Raw genomic sequence first — 22,027 nt, forward strand, 5'->3', positions numbered from 1 at the left:
GATATATAATGTACTGTATATACTGTGCATTTTATATTTTCTACTGCTATTTACTGCTATTTTATTACTTTTCTATTATTCTATTCTATTCTATTATTTTATTCTATTATTTCTATTATTATCTTATTGCTTCTGTATGCTGCTGTAGCGAAAAAAATTTCCCCTCGGGGATTAATAAAGTAAATACCTACCTACCTACCTAAATGGTCAACAGAGACCCTTGAAATGTTCAGAAAGTCAACGGCGAGGTGTTTTTATTACATCATGTTTCAAGAGGGGCGGAGCTTCACTGTCCAAGACCGAAGAAGGATCGTCAGGTGAGGAGACACCAGGTGGGGTTTCTTCGTCCACCAGAGTCAGACTGTCAACACCGAGTTCTACTGGGACCGTCTGAGGGGAACATTCACTGTGGACCACCTGAACTGTGTTGCCATGGCAACAGCCTCCTCCAAAATGACAACATGCATGTTAAAGATTTTGTTCTCCAACAATCTGTTGGCTCTCTGCTCCAGTTTCAGGTCAGTGGTGACATCACAGATGTTCTGGTACCAGCAGTCACGGTAACGTGTGGAACTCAGTGATGGTGATGATCAATCACTGAATTCTTCCTCATGAAGGTCGTTGATCTTCCTGCTGTGAGCAGCACTGTGCTGCTCTCTGTTCTGTACGACAGCAGCAGTTCTACTTACTCACATTACATAAGAATCAGAGAGGAAAGTAGAACTAATGAAAGACACACTGCTCCTTTAAAGGAGCTGCATCTAAAGACATATTATTATAGAGGGTTAAACTCAATCTGGTTCTGAGTACCACTCACTGGGTCTGAGTACCACTCACCCTGAGAGGCGGGTCATCTCTCTGCCAGCCAGGACGATCCTGCCCAGAGCCTGTGACATCCTGAGAAGCATCCTGCCGCTCTGGTAGTAGTCCTACGGGTCACACAGAACCAGTCCGATGAGAGAAAGTTCAAACCATCAGAAAGACTTTATCAGAGAACTGAGCTGTTCTACCAGAACCACATCAGACATGTTTATCCTGTGGCTGTGTGCACTGACTGGTTTCATAACTTCATGCTGCATTAAAGCAGTGTCTCCCCCTGGTGGAGGTGAAGCAGCATGCAGGCAACAATCTTGTTTTAAACGTGTGTAAAAAGGTGTAGTGTGCACCTGCACAGTGTAACATTGTAACAGTCCTGGACCACAGTGTAACAGTGCAACATTGTGGCTTTGTAACAGTCCTGTACCAGTGTACCATTGCAACATTACAGTGCAACATTACAGTGTACCATTACATTCTGGGAAGAAAAACTGGACTGATTTCTATAAAAGATGAATTCCTGTTTATGATGCGACAATGTGATGTGTGTGTGTGTGTGTGTGTGTGTGTGTGTGTGTGTGTGTGTGTGTCTCTCACCTCCAGCAGCTCAGACTGTGTACTGTGCAGGTGTCGGGGATGGGACAGGTTTAAAAATGGCCGACTAACCACCAGGTATCCCACCACAGTGGCCAGGTCTGCAGAGGGACACGTGAGGACACATGAAGACACATGACCCATATTTTTTATGGAGTTGAGACAATCCTTCCAGCTTGTATTTCCCCTAGATGTACAGACTCCACACCACATGGTCAGAGAGGATGCTGTCAGTAGAAGAAAGAAGAACTTACACTTGGCAATGATGCTGTCCACGAAGCCCATGGAGAAACGGAAGAAGATGAAGTTATGTAGGTGATCCACCTGGAGGCAGAAATATGGAACATAGTGTTGATTAATTTCTGCAACTGCACTCAACCGTTTCCTCATTAAAAAAACAACAACATGTATTTTCTGTGTCTGCTCCATTCAAAATAAGAGTCTAAAACATCCTGCTGTCTGTTCTCTTGTCCAGGCAGAGTTCAGGTTGTGTATTTTCACCTCCACACAGCATCGTCATGCAGGAGAACACATGCTCTGACCTCACCTGCTCACCTCATCCTGCTGCAATGACAGACAGGTGTACCACACAGCACTGTGACATCACAGGTGGAGGTTCAGGAGCTACATAACACCCTGCTGACTGCAGAATCCTGTGGTGACTGGAAGCAGACGAGTTCTCACCTGGAGGGAAATACTGCTCAACCTTTACCCACCAGCTTTTTGAAGGTGGCGTGGATGGTCTGCTTCTCCCTCGTGTTCCCGTTGTAGAAAGCGATCTCCTCACTAACGGGAAATACATGCATTTGTAGTGTTGTTGTGAACAGTTCAGTGATGGAGGTAGAACAGGTGATACTACTGCTGCTGTGTCACCTGTTGGTGATGAGGCGTGAGTTGACGTAGCGGTACTCTCCTTCGTAGCGCTGCTCAGTGACAGTCATCTTACCGATGGGCCTCCTCAGTCTGGTCAGGAACAGACCTGAGATCAGCAGGTAGGACATCATGACGGCTGGGCCCTGGTGAGGAGAGAAAGAGGTCAAAGGTCAATCATTACCTGTGCATCATGACATCATTAAATTTCTGTCCAGTTCAAACCAACCATCATCCATCAGTGATGTCATCGTTGGTTTGTGAACGTTATCAATCCTCCAGTTCAGATTCTGTCCGTCACCATCTTTGCTAGTTCGGAGCGGTTTGGAGCAGGAAGTGACCATATTTGGACGAGCTGGGGGAGGAGCCAGCGGTGGATCTGACCGATCTGATCGGAAACCTGACGATACTACGTCCCGCCCACCGATAGCTGTAACCTGACTGCACCACAGGCCTGTCAATCAAACAGACACGCCCCCAAAACAGGTCTTCTTGAATCTTCTTTTCTAATGAATGAGGGATTATTTTCAGATGGACCTCCAGAAAACTAATAAGAAGGAGTGACTTTAGCTAACAACACCGAGATAACTGATGGACACATTTTATTCACTTTGGATTTGATGAGAGAAGTTGAATGGGAGTCTATGGAGCCGGAGGCTTTTTGGAGCCGACCTCTAGTGGCACTCGCTGGTATTGCAGCTGAAGACACTTCTGGATCAGAACCATTTTACAGACCTGAAGCTACGAACTCTTTTATATCCAGTATGTGATTCTTCCTCACTGTTTCTTTCTCACTGGTTGCAGCTGAAGACACTTCTGCATTGGAACCATTTTTCAGACCTGGAAGCTATGAACACTTTTATACACAGTCTGTGGTTCAGACTCAAGGAAACTGAAAAAACAACAATAAAAATATAATAAGAGATTTCTTTTAATATTCAGATTATATTATAGAAGCAAACAGCAGATGTCATCTGACATCAGAGGTGATGATGCTCACCTATCAGCTCTGTGTTTAAAACCACTCAGCTGCCTCATGGTGACAGCGTGTCCTCTAACTACCTTCACACCTCATGGAAAACCACCAACAAGCTCAGGTGATCAACATAATATCAAATATTATAAAAAAAAAAAAAAACATCAAAGAAGACACGTAATAAGATTGATGATCACACAAACCCTGATGTACTATAAAGTACAGAAACATCAGGACCAGCACTGATCAGGAGATGGTGTTCTGGTTTGAACTTCTATTAAATCACCCTATTCTATTAAACCATGATATATATTCATCAGAAATGTTCGTAGCTGTTTAACGAGTCAACTCGGTGAACACCAACCTGACTGACTGCAGCTGTGACAGAGTGAATTCAAATATTCTGAGTGTTGGGAAAATGAAACGTGTCGTACATGAACCAGGAATCCTGACAAACACGAGCTGGAGTTTATTCACATGAAACCTGTCACGTGGTTTTAAAATGAGTTTCAATCACTTTGTTAGTTGAACTTAAAGCCAGTCTGTACAGAACATTACACAACGATGGGGAACGGGGAGCTGCTTACCTGAGCACCGATGGCACTGGTCAACTTGAAGAGGTAAAGACCGATGTCCAGCAGAGGCTGCAGGACAGAGGGGACAGAGACATTAAAGACAGGCTGCAGGACAGACGTTCTCCAGTCCATCAGGACCTCCACTGATCCTGGACTACAGGTTCTGTGGTCCTGACTCAGGTTCCATGTGTGGGGGTGCAGGAACACCTGGTCAGGTGAGCCAGCAGCAGGAATGAGGACAGCAGCCTCATGTGATGAGGAAGACTGTCCTGTAGGAGAGACGTCTTCAGACACATGGAGGAGCTGAGCGTGGGACAACTACACATTCATGTTGATGCTACAGACCTGGGATCAACTTCTCTGGGAGAGTTCTCCGTCCCTCAGTTCTCGAACTGAACAGTTCTCGAACTGTTCATGTTCTCGAACTGTTCATGTTCTCGAACTGTTCATGTTCTCGAACTGTTCATGTTCTCGAACTGTTCTCGTTCTCGAACTGTTCATGTTCTCGAACTGTTCATGTTCTCGAACTGTTCTCGTTCTCGAACTGTTCTCGTTCTCGAACTGTTCTCGAACTGAACTGTTCAGTTCTAGAACATGAATGTTGTGTAGCAGGTGTGTAGCAGTTGTGTAGCAGGTGTGTTGCAGGTGTGTTGCAGGTGTGTAGCAGATGTGTAGCAGTTGTGTTGCAGGTGTGTAGCAGATGTGTAGCAGTTGTGTAGCAGTTGTGTTGCAGGTGTGTAGCAGGTGTGTAGCAGGTGTGTAGCAGTTGTGTACCTTGCTCAGGTTGGAGTACAGATCCACCACACTGTTACAGAACCTCTCCACGTCCTGCGTCAGCAGCTGGTCAGCGTTCGCTATCCTGTTGTCCAGGTTTCCCATTTTATAGTAGGTGAAACCTCTGAGGACACACAGGGTGGACACTCAGTTAAGACAGGAGGGACACACAGGGGGGACAAGTCTTTCTATAGATTATATTAAATCATATTGGGTTATAGATCAGTCAGGTTTTGATCCTGTTCAGATCCAACATCCTCTTTCTGTTTGTTTCCAGCTGCAATGTTAGTCTGTCCGGTCAATGTTCAGCAGCACAGCTGGTACTGACAACCTCCATGACCCCCCGATGACCTCACGGCCCCTCCTGTCCCTTAAAGACACGGCGGCCATGACGACACACCAACTGTCCCTTAAAGACACGGTGGCCATGACGACACACTAACTGTCCCTTACTAACTGTTCCTTAAAGACACGGTGGCCATGACGACACACTAACTGTCCCTTACTAACTGTTCCTTAAAGACACGGTGGCCATGACGACGTACAAGCTGCTGGAGGATGTCCAGTGTGTCCTCAGGTCCAATCAGAGAACAGAGTTTGTGATGAAGCAGATGAAGCAGGACCAGAGATGGAGATGATGTCATCAATACATGATGTGCTGCTCTACTCACTGCAGGTACTGGTCGTACAGTGACTTCGTGAGACGCTCACGGAACCTCAGCTTCAGCTCGTTCAGGCCCAACTTCAGGAAGTTGTTCACCAAGGCGATCTGGAAGGAGCCGGTCACACATGAACATACAGCATCACCTCAGTGTGGCTGCTCTAATCGTTGTGGAGTTAATGATGATTTATGTTAATTTAATGGATATGAAAGGGAATAAGGGAAACATGCAGGATGTATAATGAACATTAGATTTAATAAGAGTCATGCAGAGACACTTTAAAGAATCAGGCTGACAATAATCTGTGTTCATCTTTATCTACCAGAACCTCAGTTAGACTGAATAGTTGTGTGTGTGAGAGATATCTCAGTTTAAACCCAGCAGGAACACACACTGTAGAGCCCAGCAGTACCATGAACACACACTGTAGAGCCCAGCAGTACCATGAACACACACTGTAGAGCCCAGCAGTACCATGAACACACACTGTAGAGCCCAGCAGTACCATGAACACACACTGTAGAGCCCAGCAGTACCATGAACACACACTGCAGCAGTGGAGGATTCAGGGACACACTTCAACTGTTTTTAATAAAACTCTGAATTGTGAGAGTTCTGTAGAATCAGTGTGACCCAGTGTTGGTTGAGTGTGACCCAGACAGGTCCAGTAAGTCCAACAGGGACTAACGTGTCATGTGACCAAACAAAGACAGACTAGTGTCAGCCATGTAACACTGAGGTGTTCAGGGACAGACTGCTGGCGTTAGCTTTTACAGCGCTCATGCGTCATGATTCAGGATGTTAGTACTACACCAGTGATTTTCATATCAGGTCCCCTGATGGTTCTTAATCAAGAAGCTGTGTGCAGGAGTAGAAACTGGTACAGAACCAGAGGCAGAATAATTTCAGATAAAACGGTATTAAAAAAAAAAGAAACTTACAAGCGGCATGAATTTGATAAAGCTGAACAAGAAGATCTTGAAATCTTTTGTGGAGCGGCCGATAATTGCACTGCAAACCACAACATGGACACAGAGGAGCAAACATCAGAGACACACTGATGAACTTCAACCAGCTTCACTGAGCGTCTGTGGAGGACAGCAGCCTGAATGGGTGGACGGACAATCTCCTGATATGAAACAGTGGAGTCTGAACAATGTTTTTAACAGAGAACACTGGACGACTGGTGGACCTCAGAAACCTCTCAATGCTGTCCCACAGAGACACAAAGACAGAGAGACAAAGACACACAGAGAGACAGACAGAGAGAGACAGAGACAGAGCAAGAGAGACAGAGATAGAGAGGGACACACAGGGACGAGGACCGGGACACAGTCTGGTGTCCCCTGGGTCAGTCTGAGCAGACTGAAGTGTCTCTGCAGTCTTTGAGACATTTAAATCTGCTTTTCAAACACCTGAGTGTTTCATGCAGCTGAATACAGCGTGCTGTTGATGAAGAGATGTATTGATTGTGTTTCATATGGTGACCTCATCAAAACTAATTAACTGATGGAACAGAAGAGATTCTCTAATTACCACAGCACATTTATTCATTTTTAATAATTATCATTATTCAATGGGACTAAAGAAGAAGATCTAATGTGCATGAAAACAGAAGCTGAATAGAGATATTTTCCTGTCCGTATACACCATCAGTGTTACTGCCACAACCTGGAGGAGGTCAGAGGTGAGTGTTGGAGGGTCAGTGAGTGATGGAGACAGCACACAGCACACAGCAGGGTGTTAGAGTGAGAGACAGTTACCCCTGGTATCACTGATATGTAGGAATAAAAGTGCTTCTTGAACAGATTCATGTCTCTGCTTATGATCCCGCTGTGGAGAACCAGAACAGGTCACACAGTCAAACAGCAACGCATCATGGGACATGAATAAACCTGAAACTCAGAGCACTAACCTCTGAACTGGAGACTAAACTCTGAACTGTTGACTAAACTCTGAACTGGAGACTAACTTCTGAACTAGCGACTCTGACTCCCGTAGTTTAAATAGAAATGTGAGCCTGCAGCAGAAGCCTGACCTTTCAATCATGGTTCCGTTCTGGATCATCCAAACATCACAGTAGGTTCGGGTCACCAGCATGGCGGCGATGAGGAGCAGGTATCCAGTCTGTGGTGGAGAGAGCAGACAGTCAGTCAGACAGTTTGGAGTCGATAAAAGACGCCGTGCTAGTGGCAGCCTGCTACAGCAGCTCCCCCGAGTGTGTTTGTTTCAAGTATTTTTTTTTTTTCTTCACGTTTGTTAAGTGACGGTCAGACAATGGACCGTAACTTTTCCTCTTTTCTGGTGGCTCTTCTACTTTTTTCCCTCTTTGTAACGGAGAGCTACACACAGTGGACCAGGGCCATTGTTTACTCTCGTGATCAGCTGATCGCGCTGAGTAGACCTCTACTGCTGCTGCCCGGAGCGAGGCCTGAAATCCCGGACGAACTTCGGAGAAGACGTCGGGGTTGCAGAGCTGGAGCTAAACTGAAGGCGAAGAGGAGGAAATATAAACCATCGGTACCGGAGAACTTAATGGGGAACGTGAGGTCGTTGGCCAACAAGACGGACGAGCTCGGCGCTGGTAAAGACCCAGAGAGAGTACCGGGAGTGCAGCATCATGTGTTTCACCGAGACATGGCTGCACTCACATCTCCCGGACCACAGCGCGGCCGTACCCGGCTTCAGGACTGTTCGGGCGGACGGAGACGTTGTTCGGAGCTGCAAGAAGAAAGGTGGAGGGATTGCAGTCTATGTGAACGAGAGGTGGTGTAATCCTGACCATGTGTGTGAAGGAACGTTTCTGTAGCCCGGACATTGAACTTCTAGCCGTGGGGATGCGTCCTTATTATTTGCCGAGGGAGTTCACGTCATCGTTATCGCTGTGTACGTTCCTCCATCAGCTGACGTAGAGGCAGCAGTGGACACCATCTACTCCACTGTGGCTAAACTTCAGACTCAGCATCCCGGTGCATTTTTGTTAGTTACTGGAGACTTTAACCAGTCTGGATAAAGTTCTGCCAACTTTGCACCAGTATGTTAACTGCCCCACACGGAACAATAAAACTCTGGACCTACTGTATGCTAATGCCATGGATGCATTCAGTACTACTGCCCTTCCCCCCCTTGGTAGATCAGACCACAACCTGGTCCTGCTGACACCAAAGTATGTTCCCCTGGTGCAGAGGCAGCCTGTAACCACCAGGACTGTGAGGAGGTGGACACAGGAGGCTAAAGACGCCCTGCAGGACTGCTTTGAGTCCACGGACTGGGATGTGCTGTGTGGACCACATGGGGAGGACATCAACAGCAGGACGGACTGTATCACAGAATACATCAAATTCTGTGAACACACCACCGTACCATCCTGGACTGTAAAATGCTTCCCCAACAACAAGCCCTGGATCACCAGTGACCTGAAAGTTCTTCTTAATAAGAAGAAAGCAGCCTTCAGATCTGGGGACAGGGAGGAGCTCAGGAGAGTGCAGCGCCACCTGAAGGAGAAGATGAGGGAGTGCAAGGACTCCTACAGGAGGAAGCTGGAGGCCAAACTCCAGCAGAACAACGTGAAGGAGGTGTGGACCGGTATGAAGGAGATTGCTGGGTTCAAGGGGAGAGAGAGACAACCAGGGAGAACCTGGAGAGGAACGACCAGGGGGAACCTGGAGAGGAACGACCAGGGGGAACCTGGAGAGGAACGACCAGGGGGAACCTGGAGAGGAACGACCAGGGGGAACCTGGAGAGGAATAACCAGGGGGAACCTGGAGAGGAACAATCAGCTAAACTGTTTCTTCAAAAAGGTTTAGTTCACCGCCCTCATCTGTCTCCTCCACACCTCACACCTCCCAAACACCTCTGCTGCCCCCCTCACCCCAACTGGTGAGCTGCATAGACACAGAGCCGTCAACTTCAAAGGGTCTTCCTCCATCGACGCCATGATCCCCCTCCCCCCCTCTTTCTGTGATGACTGGCCAGGTTAAGAGACAGCTGGAGAGACTCCACCAGCGCAAGGCTGCAGGACCTGACGGCATCGGCCCCGGGGTCCTGAAGACCTGCGCCGTCCAGCTGGCTGAGGTCCCACAACACCTCTTCAACCTGAGTCTGAAGCAGGAGGAGGTCCCGGTGCTGTGGAAGACGTCCTGTCTGGTTCCTGTACCAAAGAAGACGACTCCATCTGGTCTCAACGACTACCGACCGGTTGCCCTCACATCTCATGTGATGAAGGTGCTGGAGAGGCTGGTCTTGGCCCACCTCAGACCGCTGGTGAAATCTTCTCTGGACCCTCTGCAATTTGCGTACCAGCCTCATGTGGGAGTGGACGATGCCATCATCTACCTGCTGCAACGAGCTCAGTCTCACCTGGATGGAACCGGTGACTCTGTGAGAATCACTTTCTTTGATTTCTCCAGTGCATTTAACACCATCCAACCACTGCTGCTGAGTGAGAAGCTGCGGGTGGTGGGGGTGGACATGTCCACCATCTCCTGGATCACTGACTACCTGACAGACAGACCACAGTTTGTCCGTCTGGGCAGTGTGCTGTCTGATACGGTGGTCAGTGGTACTGGAGCTCCTCAGGGAACTGTTCTGTCTCCTTCCTGTTCACCTTCTACACAACTGACTTCCAGAACAACTCAGAGTCAAGACATCTGCAGAAGTTCTCTGATGACTCTGCAGTGGTAGGATGTATAAGGGATGGACGGGAGGAGGAGTACAGGGCAGTAGTGGAGGACTTTGTGGAGTGGGCTGGTAGAAATCACCTCCTCCTGAACGTGGCCAAGACCAGAGAGATGGTGGTCGACTTCAGGAGGAAGACGACGGCTCCACAACCGCTGAGAGTTCTGGGAGAGGAGGTGGACATGGTTGAGGAGTACAAGTACCTGGTGTCTCCATGACAACAGACTGAACTGGAAGACCAACATCAACGCTGTCTACAAGAAGGTGATGAGTCGACTCTTTTTCTTGAGGAAACTTCGATCCTTCAATGTGTGCAGCGAGATGTTGGAGATGTTCTACCATCTGTTGTGGCCAGTAAACTGTACTTCTAGTAGTCTGCTGAGGTGGGGGGGGGGGGGCAGCATTGGAGCTGGAGACACCAACAGACTTAACAAACTGGTTAAGAAGGTCGGCTCCATCATCGGCTGCAAACTGGACAGTCTGGAAAAGGAGGTGGAGAGGAGGACACTGAGGAAACTATTATCCATATTGGATAATCCTGACCACCCTCTCCACCTGCTGCAGGGACAGAGGAGGACGTTCTCCAAAAGACTCCTCCAGCTGCTGTCATAAGGACAGATACAGGAGATCATTCCAGATACAAGAGATCATTCCAGATACGGGAGATCATTCCAGATACGGGAGATCATTCCTGATACAGGAGATCATTCCAGATACGGGAGATCATTCCAGATACAGGAGATCGTTCCTGATACAGGAGATCGTTCCAGATACAGGAGATCGTTCCTGATACAGGAGATCGTTCCAGATACAGGAGATCGTTCCAGATACAGGAGATCGTTCCAGATACAGGAGATCATTCCTGATACAGGAGATCATTCCTGATACAGGAGATCATTCCTGATACAGGAGATCGTTCCAGATACAGGAGATCATTCCTGATACAGGAGATCGTTCCTGATACAGGAGATCGTTCCAGATACAGGAGATCATTCCTGATACAGGAGATCATTCCTGATACAGGAGATCATTCCTGATACAGGAGATCATTCCTGATACAGGAGATCGTTCCAGATACAGGAGATCATTCCTGATACAGGAGATCGTTCCTGATACAGGAGATCGTTCCAGATACAGGAGATCATTCCTGATACAGGAGATCATTCCTGATACAGGAGATCATTCCTGATACAGGAGATCGTTCCAGATACAGGAGATCATTCCTGATACAGGAGATCGTTCCTGATACAGGAGATCATTCCTGATACAGGAGATCATTCCTGATACAGGAGATCATTCCTGATACAGGAGATCGTTCCAGATACAGGAGATCATTCCTGATACAGGAGATCGTTCCTGATACAGGAGATCGTTCCAGATACAGGAGATCATTCCTGATACAGGAGATCATTCCAGATACAGGAGATCATTCCAGATACAGGAGATCATTCCAGATACAGGAGATCATTCCTGTCCACTGCAATAAGACTGTACAATAACTCACCTCCGGCAAAATCCATCACAACAATAATACTGTTGTCTGTGTTTCTTGGTTGTTTATATATAAAAATATGTATATATACTGTACTGTATATAATGTGCATTTTATATTTTCTTACTGTTATTTTATTGCTTTCCATTATTATCTCATTGCTTCTGTATGCTGCTGTAGCGAAAAAATGTCCCCTCGGGGATTAATAAAGTAACTACCTAACCAGTGGAGCCGGTGGAGCAGTGGACTCGGCTCGTATCTACGGAGCGGATCAGATAAGACCAACAGGAACCGCAGCAGGTTGCTGTGACCTTGACTTGTGGAGCTGCTGCTGTTGGCTGTCAGGCAGCACAGCGACATGTTGGATCAGGTTCATGTTCAACTGTCAGAGGACACATCACACCTTCATTAACATTAGAAAGGATAAAATGTTCTGAGTGGACTCTACTCCACTGGTGAATCAGAACCGACAGAATCTATTAATATTCAGAAACACATAAAAATATAATCCGAGATCTCCTGTTGCATTGTGGGATTCATCTGACACCAGAAAAGTGGAACTATGATCACCTGAGGTTGATCAATAAGTGCTGTTGCATGTGAGCAGGAGGAAGTAGTGCGACCTGCTGGGAGAAGGCAGGCGCTGTCATCTCCACACGTTAACGTCACCACTGCTACTCAACATCTGGGATTTCTGCTTCAGAAAGTCTACGGCGATGGAGCGATGAGCCGGGCGAGGTGTTCTAATGACATCACGTTATAAGAGGGGCGGAGCTTCACTGTCCAACCCCGAAGAAGGCACGTCAGGTGAGGAGACACCAGGTGGGTTTTCAGAGTCAGACTGTCAACACTGAGTTCTACTGGGAACGTTTGAAGGGAACATTCACTGTGGACCACCTGAACCGTGTTGCCATGGCAACAGGCTTCTCCAACATGATGACACGCATGTTGAAGATTTTGTTCTCCAACAGTCTGCTGTTTCTCTGCTCTAGTTTCAGGTCCGTGGTGACATCACAGATGTTCTGGTACCAGCGGTCACGGTAACGTGTGGAACTGATGTTCAACAGAACTTCTCGTCCCTGAAGGTTTCATCTTCTCTGTGCTTCCTAGCGTTCACGTCACAGGACTCTGAACTGGTTCTTCATTTGGACAGTTCTAGTTTCCCTTCAGTGCTGCTCAGTGGGACTGACCCGGTTCCCTCCAGTCGGTCCGACCTTCCTGCTCTGACAGGCTTTAACATCTGGATGGCAGCTGGAAGTATGAAAACATCAGCAGAGGAACCGTACCTCCTTGCAGAACAGTCGAGGCACCATGATGCGCAGGATCCGGAGGATCCGCAGGAAGAACACTTTGTCCACTGCGGCTCGGTCTTTCCTGCCATCTTTCTGTACGGAGGGACACAAACAGGAGATTCAGTGACAGCTGATGGACTCAAACAGCCCATCAACAGAAGGAGGGAGACATACCTCCGTGTTCACCACCAGCTCAGAGCTTCCTTTCTTCCTGTAAACAACAACAACAACAATAACATTAGAGCTGAACAAAAGGGAGACACTTATCAATGAACACGTTCCCTATTCTGCTGACTTTAAAGAAGTGTGACTGGATCATTACTGTGAAACTGAAGCACATCCACATCATGGAAGATCCACTCAGCATCATTACTATAACTCATATCAGTGTCCTGGTCCTCCACGACAGCAGCAGCACCAGAAGAGTGTGAAGAAGAAGCAGCTCAGTTTGTTTAAAACACACACTGAACGTAAAGAGAAGTGTATTAGTTCAGATTAACCCTCCTCAGAGCACCGTGACGATAACTAGCTGTCTTCTGTCTGTTTAAATACTCCGTATAAAACCAGTTTAAAACCAGGTCTGGAACCAGGTCTGGAACCAGTTCAAAAACCAGTTCAAAACAGGCCTGAAACCAGGTCTGGAACCAGTTCAAAACAGGCCTGAAACCAGGTCTGGAACCAGGTCTGGAACCAGTTCAAACCAGGTCTGGAACCAGTTCAAAACAGGCCTGAAACCAGGTCTGGAACCAGGTCTGGAACCAGTTCAAACCAGGTCTGGAACCAGGTCTGGAACCAGGTCTGGAACCAGTTCAAAACAGGACTGAAACCAGGTCTGGAACCAGGTCTGGAACCAGTTCAAACCAGGTCTGGAACCAGGTCTGGAACCAGTTCAAAACAGGCCTGAAACCAGGTCTGGAACCAGTTCAAAAACCAGTTCAAAAACCAGTTCTGAAACCAGTCCCAAAACCAGCCCTAAAAACCGGCATGACACCAGTTTAAAACCAGGTCTGGAACCAGTTTAAACCATGTCCAGCAGTAAAATCAGGAATTAAAATCAAGTTCCTGCTTCAACTTTACAAAAATGTCAACAACAACAACAGTTACAAAAAAACTCTGAAAACCTTCGATAGCTCAACTCAGAAAAGTTTCAGCAGTCCGTGAACGCACCACTGTCTCAGCAAAGTCCGTGAACGCAGCACAGTGTTAGCGGAGACCATAAACGAAGTAGTCCCTTAACGCAGAGTTCTAACGCAGGTCATGAATGCAGAGGAGTGTCCGCGGTCAGTGAACTCAACAGAGTCCGTGAACGCAGCAGCAGGTCACTATCACCTGCCCGACAGAGAAGATAGCAGCTGCTAACTAGCATCCCGACGGCGACACTTGTCTGCTGACCTCTTCTTCCTCCTCCTCTTCCTGACTCACCTGCTCGCTGCGGAGGCCCGGGTCCTCCTCCTCAGCAGGTACAGAACCAGCAGGACACCGCCTGCTATGGACGAGTTCCTGGCGGTCAGATGTTTACTGAAGGCCGACATGCTACCACGACGAGCGGCCGGGTTGGTTCCACCTCTCCGCCTGGCTGCGGTTCAACAGGGGCATTGTGGGAGGCTCGCAGCGCTTCTTCTTCCTGTTCCTCCTCACAGCGGACCGCGTCTGCCCCCTGGTGGAGAGCACGCGTCGTTGTCCAGTGTTTCGTCAGACTCGTGATGTCAGGTGGAAGAAGACTTTCTGTCTCCCTCCAGCGAACAGTGAATACCATAAAGAAAAGGTTGCAGCCTGTTATTAATAAACTGACAACACAGCAGAACTGTAATCATTATTTAAATAGAATGGAGTTCAGACCTTAAATACAAATTAAGTAGACATTGTTGGACACACGTCTGTTTCCCTGAAGTCTGCTGAGGATCAACACTCAATACAGACGTCCATGCGGCCGTTCACAAATACAAACTCCATCTTCTGGAAATGTCAGCAGGTCGGAGAACATCCTGAACATTCAGAGAACATCCTGAACATTCAGAGAACATTCTACAACGTTCAGAGAACATTCGACAACATTCAGAGAACATTCTACAACATTCAGAGAACATTCTACAACGTTCAGAAAACATCTTACAATGTTCAGAGAACATTCGACAACATTCAGAGAACATTCTACAACATTCAGAGAACATTCTGCAAAGTTCAGAGAACATCTTACAACGTTCAGAGAACATTCTACAACATTCAGAGAACATTCTACAACATTCAGAAAACATCTTACAACATTCAGAGAACATTCTACAACATTCAGAGAACATTCTGCAACGTTCAAAGAACATCGTACAATGTTCAGAGAACATTCTACAACGTTCAGAGAACATCTTACAATGTTCAGAGAACATTCTACAACATTCAGAGAACATCCTACAACATTCTGAGAACATTTTACATAATTCAGAGAACATCCTACAACATTCAGAGAACATCCTACAACATCCTGAGAACATTCTACAACATTCTGAGAACATTCTACATAATTCAGAGAACATCCTGAACATTCAGAGAACATTCTTCAACATTCAGAGAACATCCTACAACATTCAGAGAACATTCTACAACATTCAGAGAACATCCTGAACATTCAGAGAACATTCTTCAACATTCAGAGAACATCCTACAACATTCAGAGAACATCCTACAACATTCAGAGAACATCCTGAACATTCAGAGAACATCCTGAACATTCAGAGAACATCCTACAACATTCAGAGAACATCCTGAACATTCAGAGAACATCCTGAACATTCAGAGAACATTCTACAACATTCAGAGAACATCCTGAACATTCAGAGAACATCCTGAACATTCAGAGAACATCCTACAACATTCTGAGAACATCATTCAACAGTCAGAGAACATCCTGAACATTCAGAGAGCATCCTACAACATGCCAATCCAGTATAATGGCAGAACATGAAATAAAATCTTCATGCTGTCTAGGCAAGAATGTTCCACATTTTCCTGTAGTGCATTAAAATGCAACCTGCTGCATATGTACAGCCGTGTAATTTGCAAGAACATGAGAGTTACAGCTATAAGACATGGCTGAGGTTACGGAACAAAAAACAACTCAACAAAGATGTTGTCTCCTCCTGGATTCAAACCTCTAATGACACCATGCCAGCCCTCCTTCTTCCTCTTACTGATCAAAAATCTCTTTTGTGACCTCTGTTGCAGGACCTTGGTCACATGACAGTTACGCCTGTGTAAGTTACACGTTTTGAAACGTGAAACTTTCACCCCTAGAGACCCCAAAGTTTGTCTATTTCACGTTTTGCTGTAGTGGACCGGCGTGTCTATTTCACGCTTTGCTGCTGTGGACTGGCGTGTCTATTTTACGCTTTGCTGCTGTGGACCGGCGTTCCTATTTTACGCTTTGCTGTGGTGGACCGGCGTGTCTATTTCACGCTTTGCTGTGGTGGACCGGTGTTCCTATTTTATGCATTGCCGTGGTGAACCGGCGTGTCTATTTCACACTTTGCTGCTGTGGACCAGCGTGTCTATTTCACGCTTTGCTGCTGTGGACCGGCGTTCCTATTTTATGCATTGCTGTGGTGGACTGGCGTGTCTATTTTACGCTTTGCTGCTGTGGACCGGCGTTCCTATTTTACGCTTTGCTGTGGTGAACCGGCGTGTCTATTTCACCATTTGCTGCTGTGGACCAGCGTGTCTATTTCATGCTTTGCTGTGGTGGACCGGCGTGTCTATTTTATGCATTGCTGTGGTGGACTGGCGTGTCTATTTTACACTTTGCTGCTGTGGACCGGTGTGTCTATTTCACGCTTTGCTGCTGTGGACCGGCATTCCTATTTCATGCTTTGCTGTGGTGGACCGGCGTTCCTATTTTACGCTTTGCTGTGGTGGACCGGCGTGTCTATTTTATGCTTTGCTGCTGTGGACCGGCGTGTCTATTTCACGCTTTGCTGCTGTGGACCGGCGTGTCTATTTTATGCATTGCTGTGGTGGACTGGGGTGTCTATTTTACGCTTTGCTGCTGTGGACCGGCGTTCCTATTTTACGCTTTGCTGTGGTGGACCGGTGTGTCTATTTCATGCTTTGCTGTGGTGGACCGGTGTTCCTATTTTATGCATTGCTGTGGTGAACCGGCGTGTCTATTTCACACTTTGCTGCTGTGGACCGGCGTTCCTATTTTACGCTTTGCTGTGGTGGACCGGCGTGTCTATTTCACGCTTTGCTGCTGTGGACCGGCGTTCCTATTTTACGCTTTGCTGTGGTGGACCGGCGTTCCTATTTTACGCTTTGCTGTGGTGGACCGGTGTTCCTATTTTACGCTTTGCTGTGGTGGACCGGTGTTCCTATTTTACGCTTTGCTGTGGTGGACCGGCGTGTCTATTTCACACTTTGCTGCTGTGGACCGGCGTTCCTATTTTACGCTTTGCTGTGGTGGACCGGCGTTCCTATTTTACGCTTTGCTGTGGTGGACCGGTGTTCCTATTTTACGCTTTGCTGTGGTGGACCGGCGTGTCTATTTCACACTGCCATAATAGTGGGGATGCACACCCTGAGCTCAGAGAACATCCCACAATCGGAGGGGTTTCAGACAGAAACACATCCCTCTGTCTTATCCAACTGCAGCGTTAAGTCGTTTACTCCACATCTGTCCCAGCTGTGGAGTAAACATGTTGTTATTCATATTAAGGGGTTTATTTGGTGTCTCCTGTTGTACTTCTGTGGATGAGCTGTGTGGAACGCCTGCCTGTTGGGGCGCAGCGTCTCATGTTACCAGCATGTCGGTGTTGTCCATCCTAAATAGAACAGGACAGCAAGTCAGAGAGCAGCTGACCGAGCAGAGACCTGCAGCTGCTGGCCGACATGGAGGCGCTGCACGGAGCTGTGTTCCGCCTGGAGCAAGGTAGGAACCATCGATCTAATACACAACTACACAACAACGCTACACTACAACACACGCCTGAAATACACAACACACCCCTGAAATACACAACACACACCTGAAATACACAACACACACCTGAAATACACAACACACACCTGAAATACACACCTGAAATACACAACACACCCCTGAAATATACAACACACCTGAAGTACACAACACACCTGAAATACACAACACACACCTGAAATACACAACACACCCCTGAAATACACAACACACCCCTGAAATATACAACACACCTGAAATACACAACGCACACCTGAAATACACAACACACACCTGAAATACACAACGCACACCTGAAATACACAACACACCCCTGAAATATACAACAGACCTGAAGTACACAACACACACCTGAAATACACAACACACCTGAAATACACAACACACACCTGAAATACACAACACACCCCTGCAATACACAACACACACTTGAAATACAGAACACACTTGAAATACACAACATACACCTGAAATACACAAAACACACCTGAAATACACAAAACACACCTGAAATATACAAAACACACCTGAAATATACAACACACACTTGAAATACAGAACACACTTGAAATACACAACATACACCTGAAATACACAACACACCTGAAATACACAACACACACCTGAAATACACAAAACACACCTGAAATATACAACACACACTTGAAATACACAACACACCTGAAATACACAACACACACCTGAAATATACAAAACACACCTGAAATATACAACACACACTTGAAATACAGAACACACTTGAAATACACAACACACACTTGAAATACACAACATACACCTGAAATACACAAAACACACCTGAAATACACAACACACACCTGAAATACACAACACACCTGAAATACACAACACACACCTGAAATACACAACACACACCTGAAATACAGAACACACTTGAAATACACAACACACACCTGAAATACACAAAACACACCTGAAATATACAACACACACTTGAAATACACAACACACCCCTGAAATACACAACACACACCTGAAATACACACCTGAAATACACAACACACCCCTGAAATACACAACATACACCTGAAATACACAACACACACCTGAAATACACAACACACCCCTGAAATTTACAACACACACCTGAAATACAGAACACACTTGAAATACACAACACACACCTGAAATACACAACATACACCTGAAATACACAACACACCCCTGAAATACACAACATACACCTGAAATACACAACACACCCCTGAAATACACAACATACACCTGAAATACACAACACACCCCTGAAATACACAACATACACCTGAAATACACAACACACTTGAAATACTCAACACACACCTGAAATACACAAAACACACCTGAAATATACAACACACACCTGAAATACACAAAACACACCTGAAATATACAACACACACTTGAAATACAGAACACACTTGAAATACACAACATACACCTGAAATACACAACACACACCTGAAATACACAACACACACCTAAAATACACAAAACACACCTGAAATACACAAAACACACCTGAAATATACAAAACACACCTGAAATATACAACACACACTTGAAATACAGAACACACTTGAAATACACAACATACACCTGAAATACACAACACACCTGAAATACACAACACACACTTGAAATATACAACACACCTGCAATACACAACACACCTGAAATACACAACACACACCTGAAATACACAACACACCCCTGAAATACACAACATACACCTGAAATACACAACACACCCCTGAAATACACAACATACACCTGAAATATACAAAACACACCTGAAATACACAAAACACACCTGAAATATACAACACACCCCTGAAATACACAACACACACCTGAAATACACAACACACCTGAAATACACAACACACCCCTGAAATACACAACACACCCCTGAAATTTACAACACACACCTGAAATACACAACACACCTGAAATACACAACACACCCCTGAAATACACAACACACCCCTGAAATACACAACACACACTTGAAATACACAACACACCCCTGAAATACACAACACCCCTGAAATACACAACACACACCTGAAATATACAACACACACCTGAAATACACAACACACTTGAAATACTCAACACACACCTGAAATACACAACACACCCCTGAAATACACAAAACACACCTGAAATATACAACACACACTTGAAATACACAACATACACCTGAAATACACAAAACACACCTGAAATACACAACACACACCTGAAATACACAACACACACCTGAAATATACAAAACACACCTGAAATACACAACACACACTTGAAATACACAACACACCCCTGAAATACACAACACACCTGAAATACACAACACACACCTGAAATACACAACACACTTGAAGTACTCAACACACCTGAAATACACAAAACACACCTGAAATATACAACACACACCTGAAATACACAAAACACACCTGAAATATACAACACACACTTGAAATACAGAACACACTTGAAATACACAACACACCTGCAATACACAACACACCTGAAATACACAACACACCTGAAATACACAACACACCCCTGAAATTTACAACACACACCTGAAATACACAACACACTTGAAATACTCAACACACACCTGAAATACACAACACACTTGAAATACACAACACACACCTGAAATATACAACACACCTGAAATACACAACACACACTTGAAATACACAACACACTTGAAATACTCAACACACACCTGAAATACACAAAACACACCTGAAATACACAACACACACCTGAAATACACAACACACACCTGAAATATACAACACACACTTGAAATACAGAACACACTTGAAATACACAACATACCTGAAATACACAACACACCTGAAATATACAACACACCTGCAATACACAACACACACCTGAAATACACAACACACACCTGCTGGAAGAAAGGTCATGTTCACAGAGCTTTAGATCATTAGAATCAGCTGTCGCTGATGGAGGGAGAGTCCAGAGGGTGGAGGGAGAGCTCAGAGGTTGGAGGGAGAGCTCAGAGGGTGGAGGGAGAGCTCAGAGGTTGGAGGGAGAGCTCAGAGGGTGGAGGGAGAGCTCAGAGGTTGGAGGGAGAGCTCAGAGGGTGGAGGGAGAGCTCAGAGGGTGGAGGGAGAGCTCAGCTGATGTCGTCTGAACACATTAAACTACCATCAAAATGAGAACAAAGTATAAAGTGGGATGTTTCCTGCAGTCTGATCACACCACACGTCACCAACATGTAACACGCGTGCAGCAGGCATGTTTTTAAGAAGCGGTGTCAGATGAAGGATGAAGGTCTGCTGCAGAATCTATCATCCCACTTCAGTCCGTGTGGACGATGCAGAGACGTTATTATGATGTCATGATGATGATCCACAAGGTGCAGCAGACTCTCTCTCTTCTGTTACCGTGACAACTCCTGGACAGGAATGTGTTCACTGAAACCGGATCACATAACCGCAGCACGGCTGAAAGGTTGAACATGTGAGACACGCTGATACGCACACGGCTGTAACACGGCCTTCACACGGACTCACACACGCTCTGCTTCAGCTTTACTGAGGACTCCAATGAAAATGAATGTTCCCAATAAATACAATCCCAGTAACCAGAACCAGAACCAGAACCAACAGCCTGACAGTGTGTGTCCTGGTCTTCAGGCTTCGAGCTGCAGTTCCGGCTCGGTCCGACCCTGCAGGGGAAGGAGGTCCGGGTCTACACCAACTACCCAGCAGGGGGGCTCCGGGTTGACCGGCTGAAGTTCGCTCCGTTGGACTGGGTTTACCCGAACGGGCTGGAGGATGACAGAGACAAGTACTGCAGACTGGACCTGATGGTGGCCGGGTCCTACCAGTACCACTTCTCCTGTGGGTGAGTCTCCTCTCTGGCTGGGTTCCTGTTTTGGGATATCAGACTACATCATCAATCTGGGACTCCTCGAAATGTTCTGCCAGAACCGACCTGGTCTGCTGTTTGAGACGGTCAGAGATAGATGATTAGAGATAGATGATTAGAGATAGATGATTAGAGATAGATGATTAGAGATAGATGATTAGAGATAGATGATTAGAGATAGATGGGCAAAGATAGATGATTAGAGATAGATGATTAGAGATAGATGATTAGAGATAGATGATTAAAGATAGATGATTAAAGATAGATGATTAGAGATAGATGGGCAAAGATAGATGATTAGAGATAGATGATTAGAGATAGATGATTAGAGATAGATGATTAAAGATAGATGATTAAAGATAGATGATTAGAGATAGATGGTCAAAGGTA

The 22,027-nt window shown here is 46.0% G+C and overlaps 2 protein-coding genes across 3 annotated transcripts in view; one reads left to right on the forward strand and one right to left on the reverse strand.

Moving 5' to 3' along the window:
- abcd3a (ATP-binding cassette, sub-family D (ALD), member 3a) overlaps positions 1-14,342 on the reverse strand; it is a 29,723-nt gene extending 15,381 nt beyond the window's left edge. The window contains exons 1-13 of one of the 2 annotated variants that reach the window (XM_069151206.1): positions 14,152-14,342; positions 12,904-12,940; positions 12,724-12,822; positions 7,306-7,394; positions 6,209-6,278; positions 5,277-5,374; positions 4,606-4,729; positions 3,844-3,900; positions 2,284-2,426; positions 2,127-2,196; positions 1,665-1,734; positions 1,414-1,511; positions 838-929 (exon numbers count right to left, since the gene is read on the reverse strand). In XM_069151206.1, the coding sequence (XP_069007307.1) occupies positions 838-929; positions 1,414-1,511; positions 1,665-1,734; positions 2,127-2,196; positions 2,284-2,426; positions 3,844-3,900; positions 4,606-4,729; positions 5,277-5,374; positions 6,209-6,278; positions 7,306-7,394; positions 12,724-12,822; positions 12,904-12,940; positions 14,152-14,261 (1,157 nt within the window). In that variant the 5' untranslated portion in view covers positions 14,262-14,342. Of the gene's footprint in view, positions 1-837; positions 930-1,413; positions 1,512-1,664; positions 1,735-2,126; positions 2,197-2,283; positions 2,427-3,843; positions 3,901-4,605; positions 4,730-5,276; positions 5,375-6,208; positions 6,279-7,030; positions 7,101-7,305; positions 7,395-12,723; positions 12,823-12,903; positions 12,941-14,151 lie in introns of both variants that reach the window. The other variant, XM_069151205.1, reaches the window with a different exon arrangement.
- Positions 14,343-17,555: 3,213 nt separating this feature from the next.
- LOC138199267 (glycogen debranching enzyme-like) overlaps positions 17,556-22,027 on the forward strand; it is a 37,263-nt gene continuing 32,791 nt past the window's right edge. The window contains 2 exon segments of the mRNA XM_069151207.1: positions 17,556-17,641; positions 21,403-21,613. Coding sequence (XP_069007308.1) covers positions 17,602-17,641; positions 21,403-21,613 — 251 coding nt within the window. The 5' untranslated portion in view covers positions 17,556-17,601.

The sequence above is a fragment of the Embiotoca jacksoni genome, unplaced genomic scaffold (genome assembly GCF_022577435.1).
Source record: "Embiotoca jacksoni isolate LCO1_2020_lvr unplaced genomic scaffold, fEmbJac1.0.p SCAF_17, whole genome shotgun sequence".
Taxonomy (NCBI): Eukaryota; Metazoa; Chordata; class Actinopteri; family Embiotocidae; genus Embiotoca; species Embiotoca jacksoni.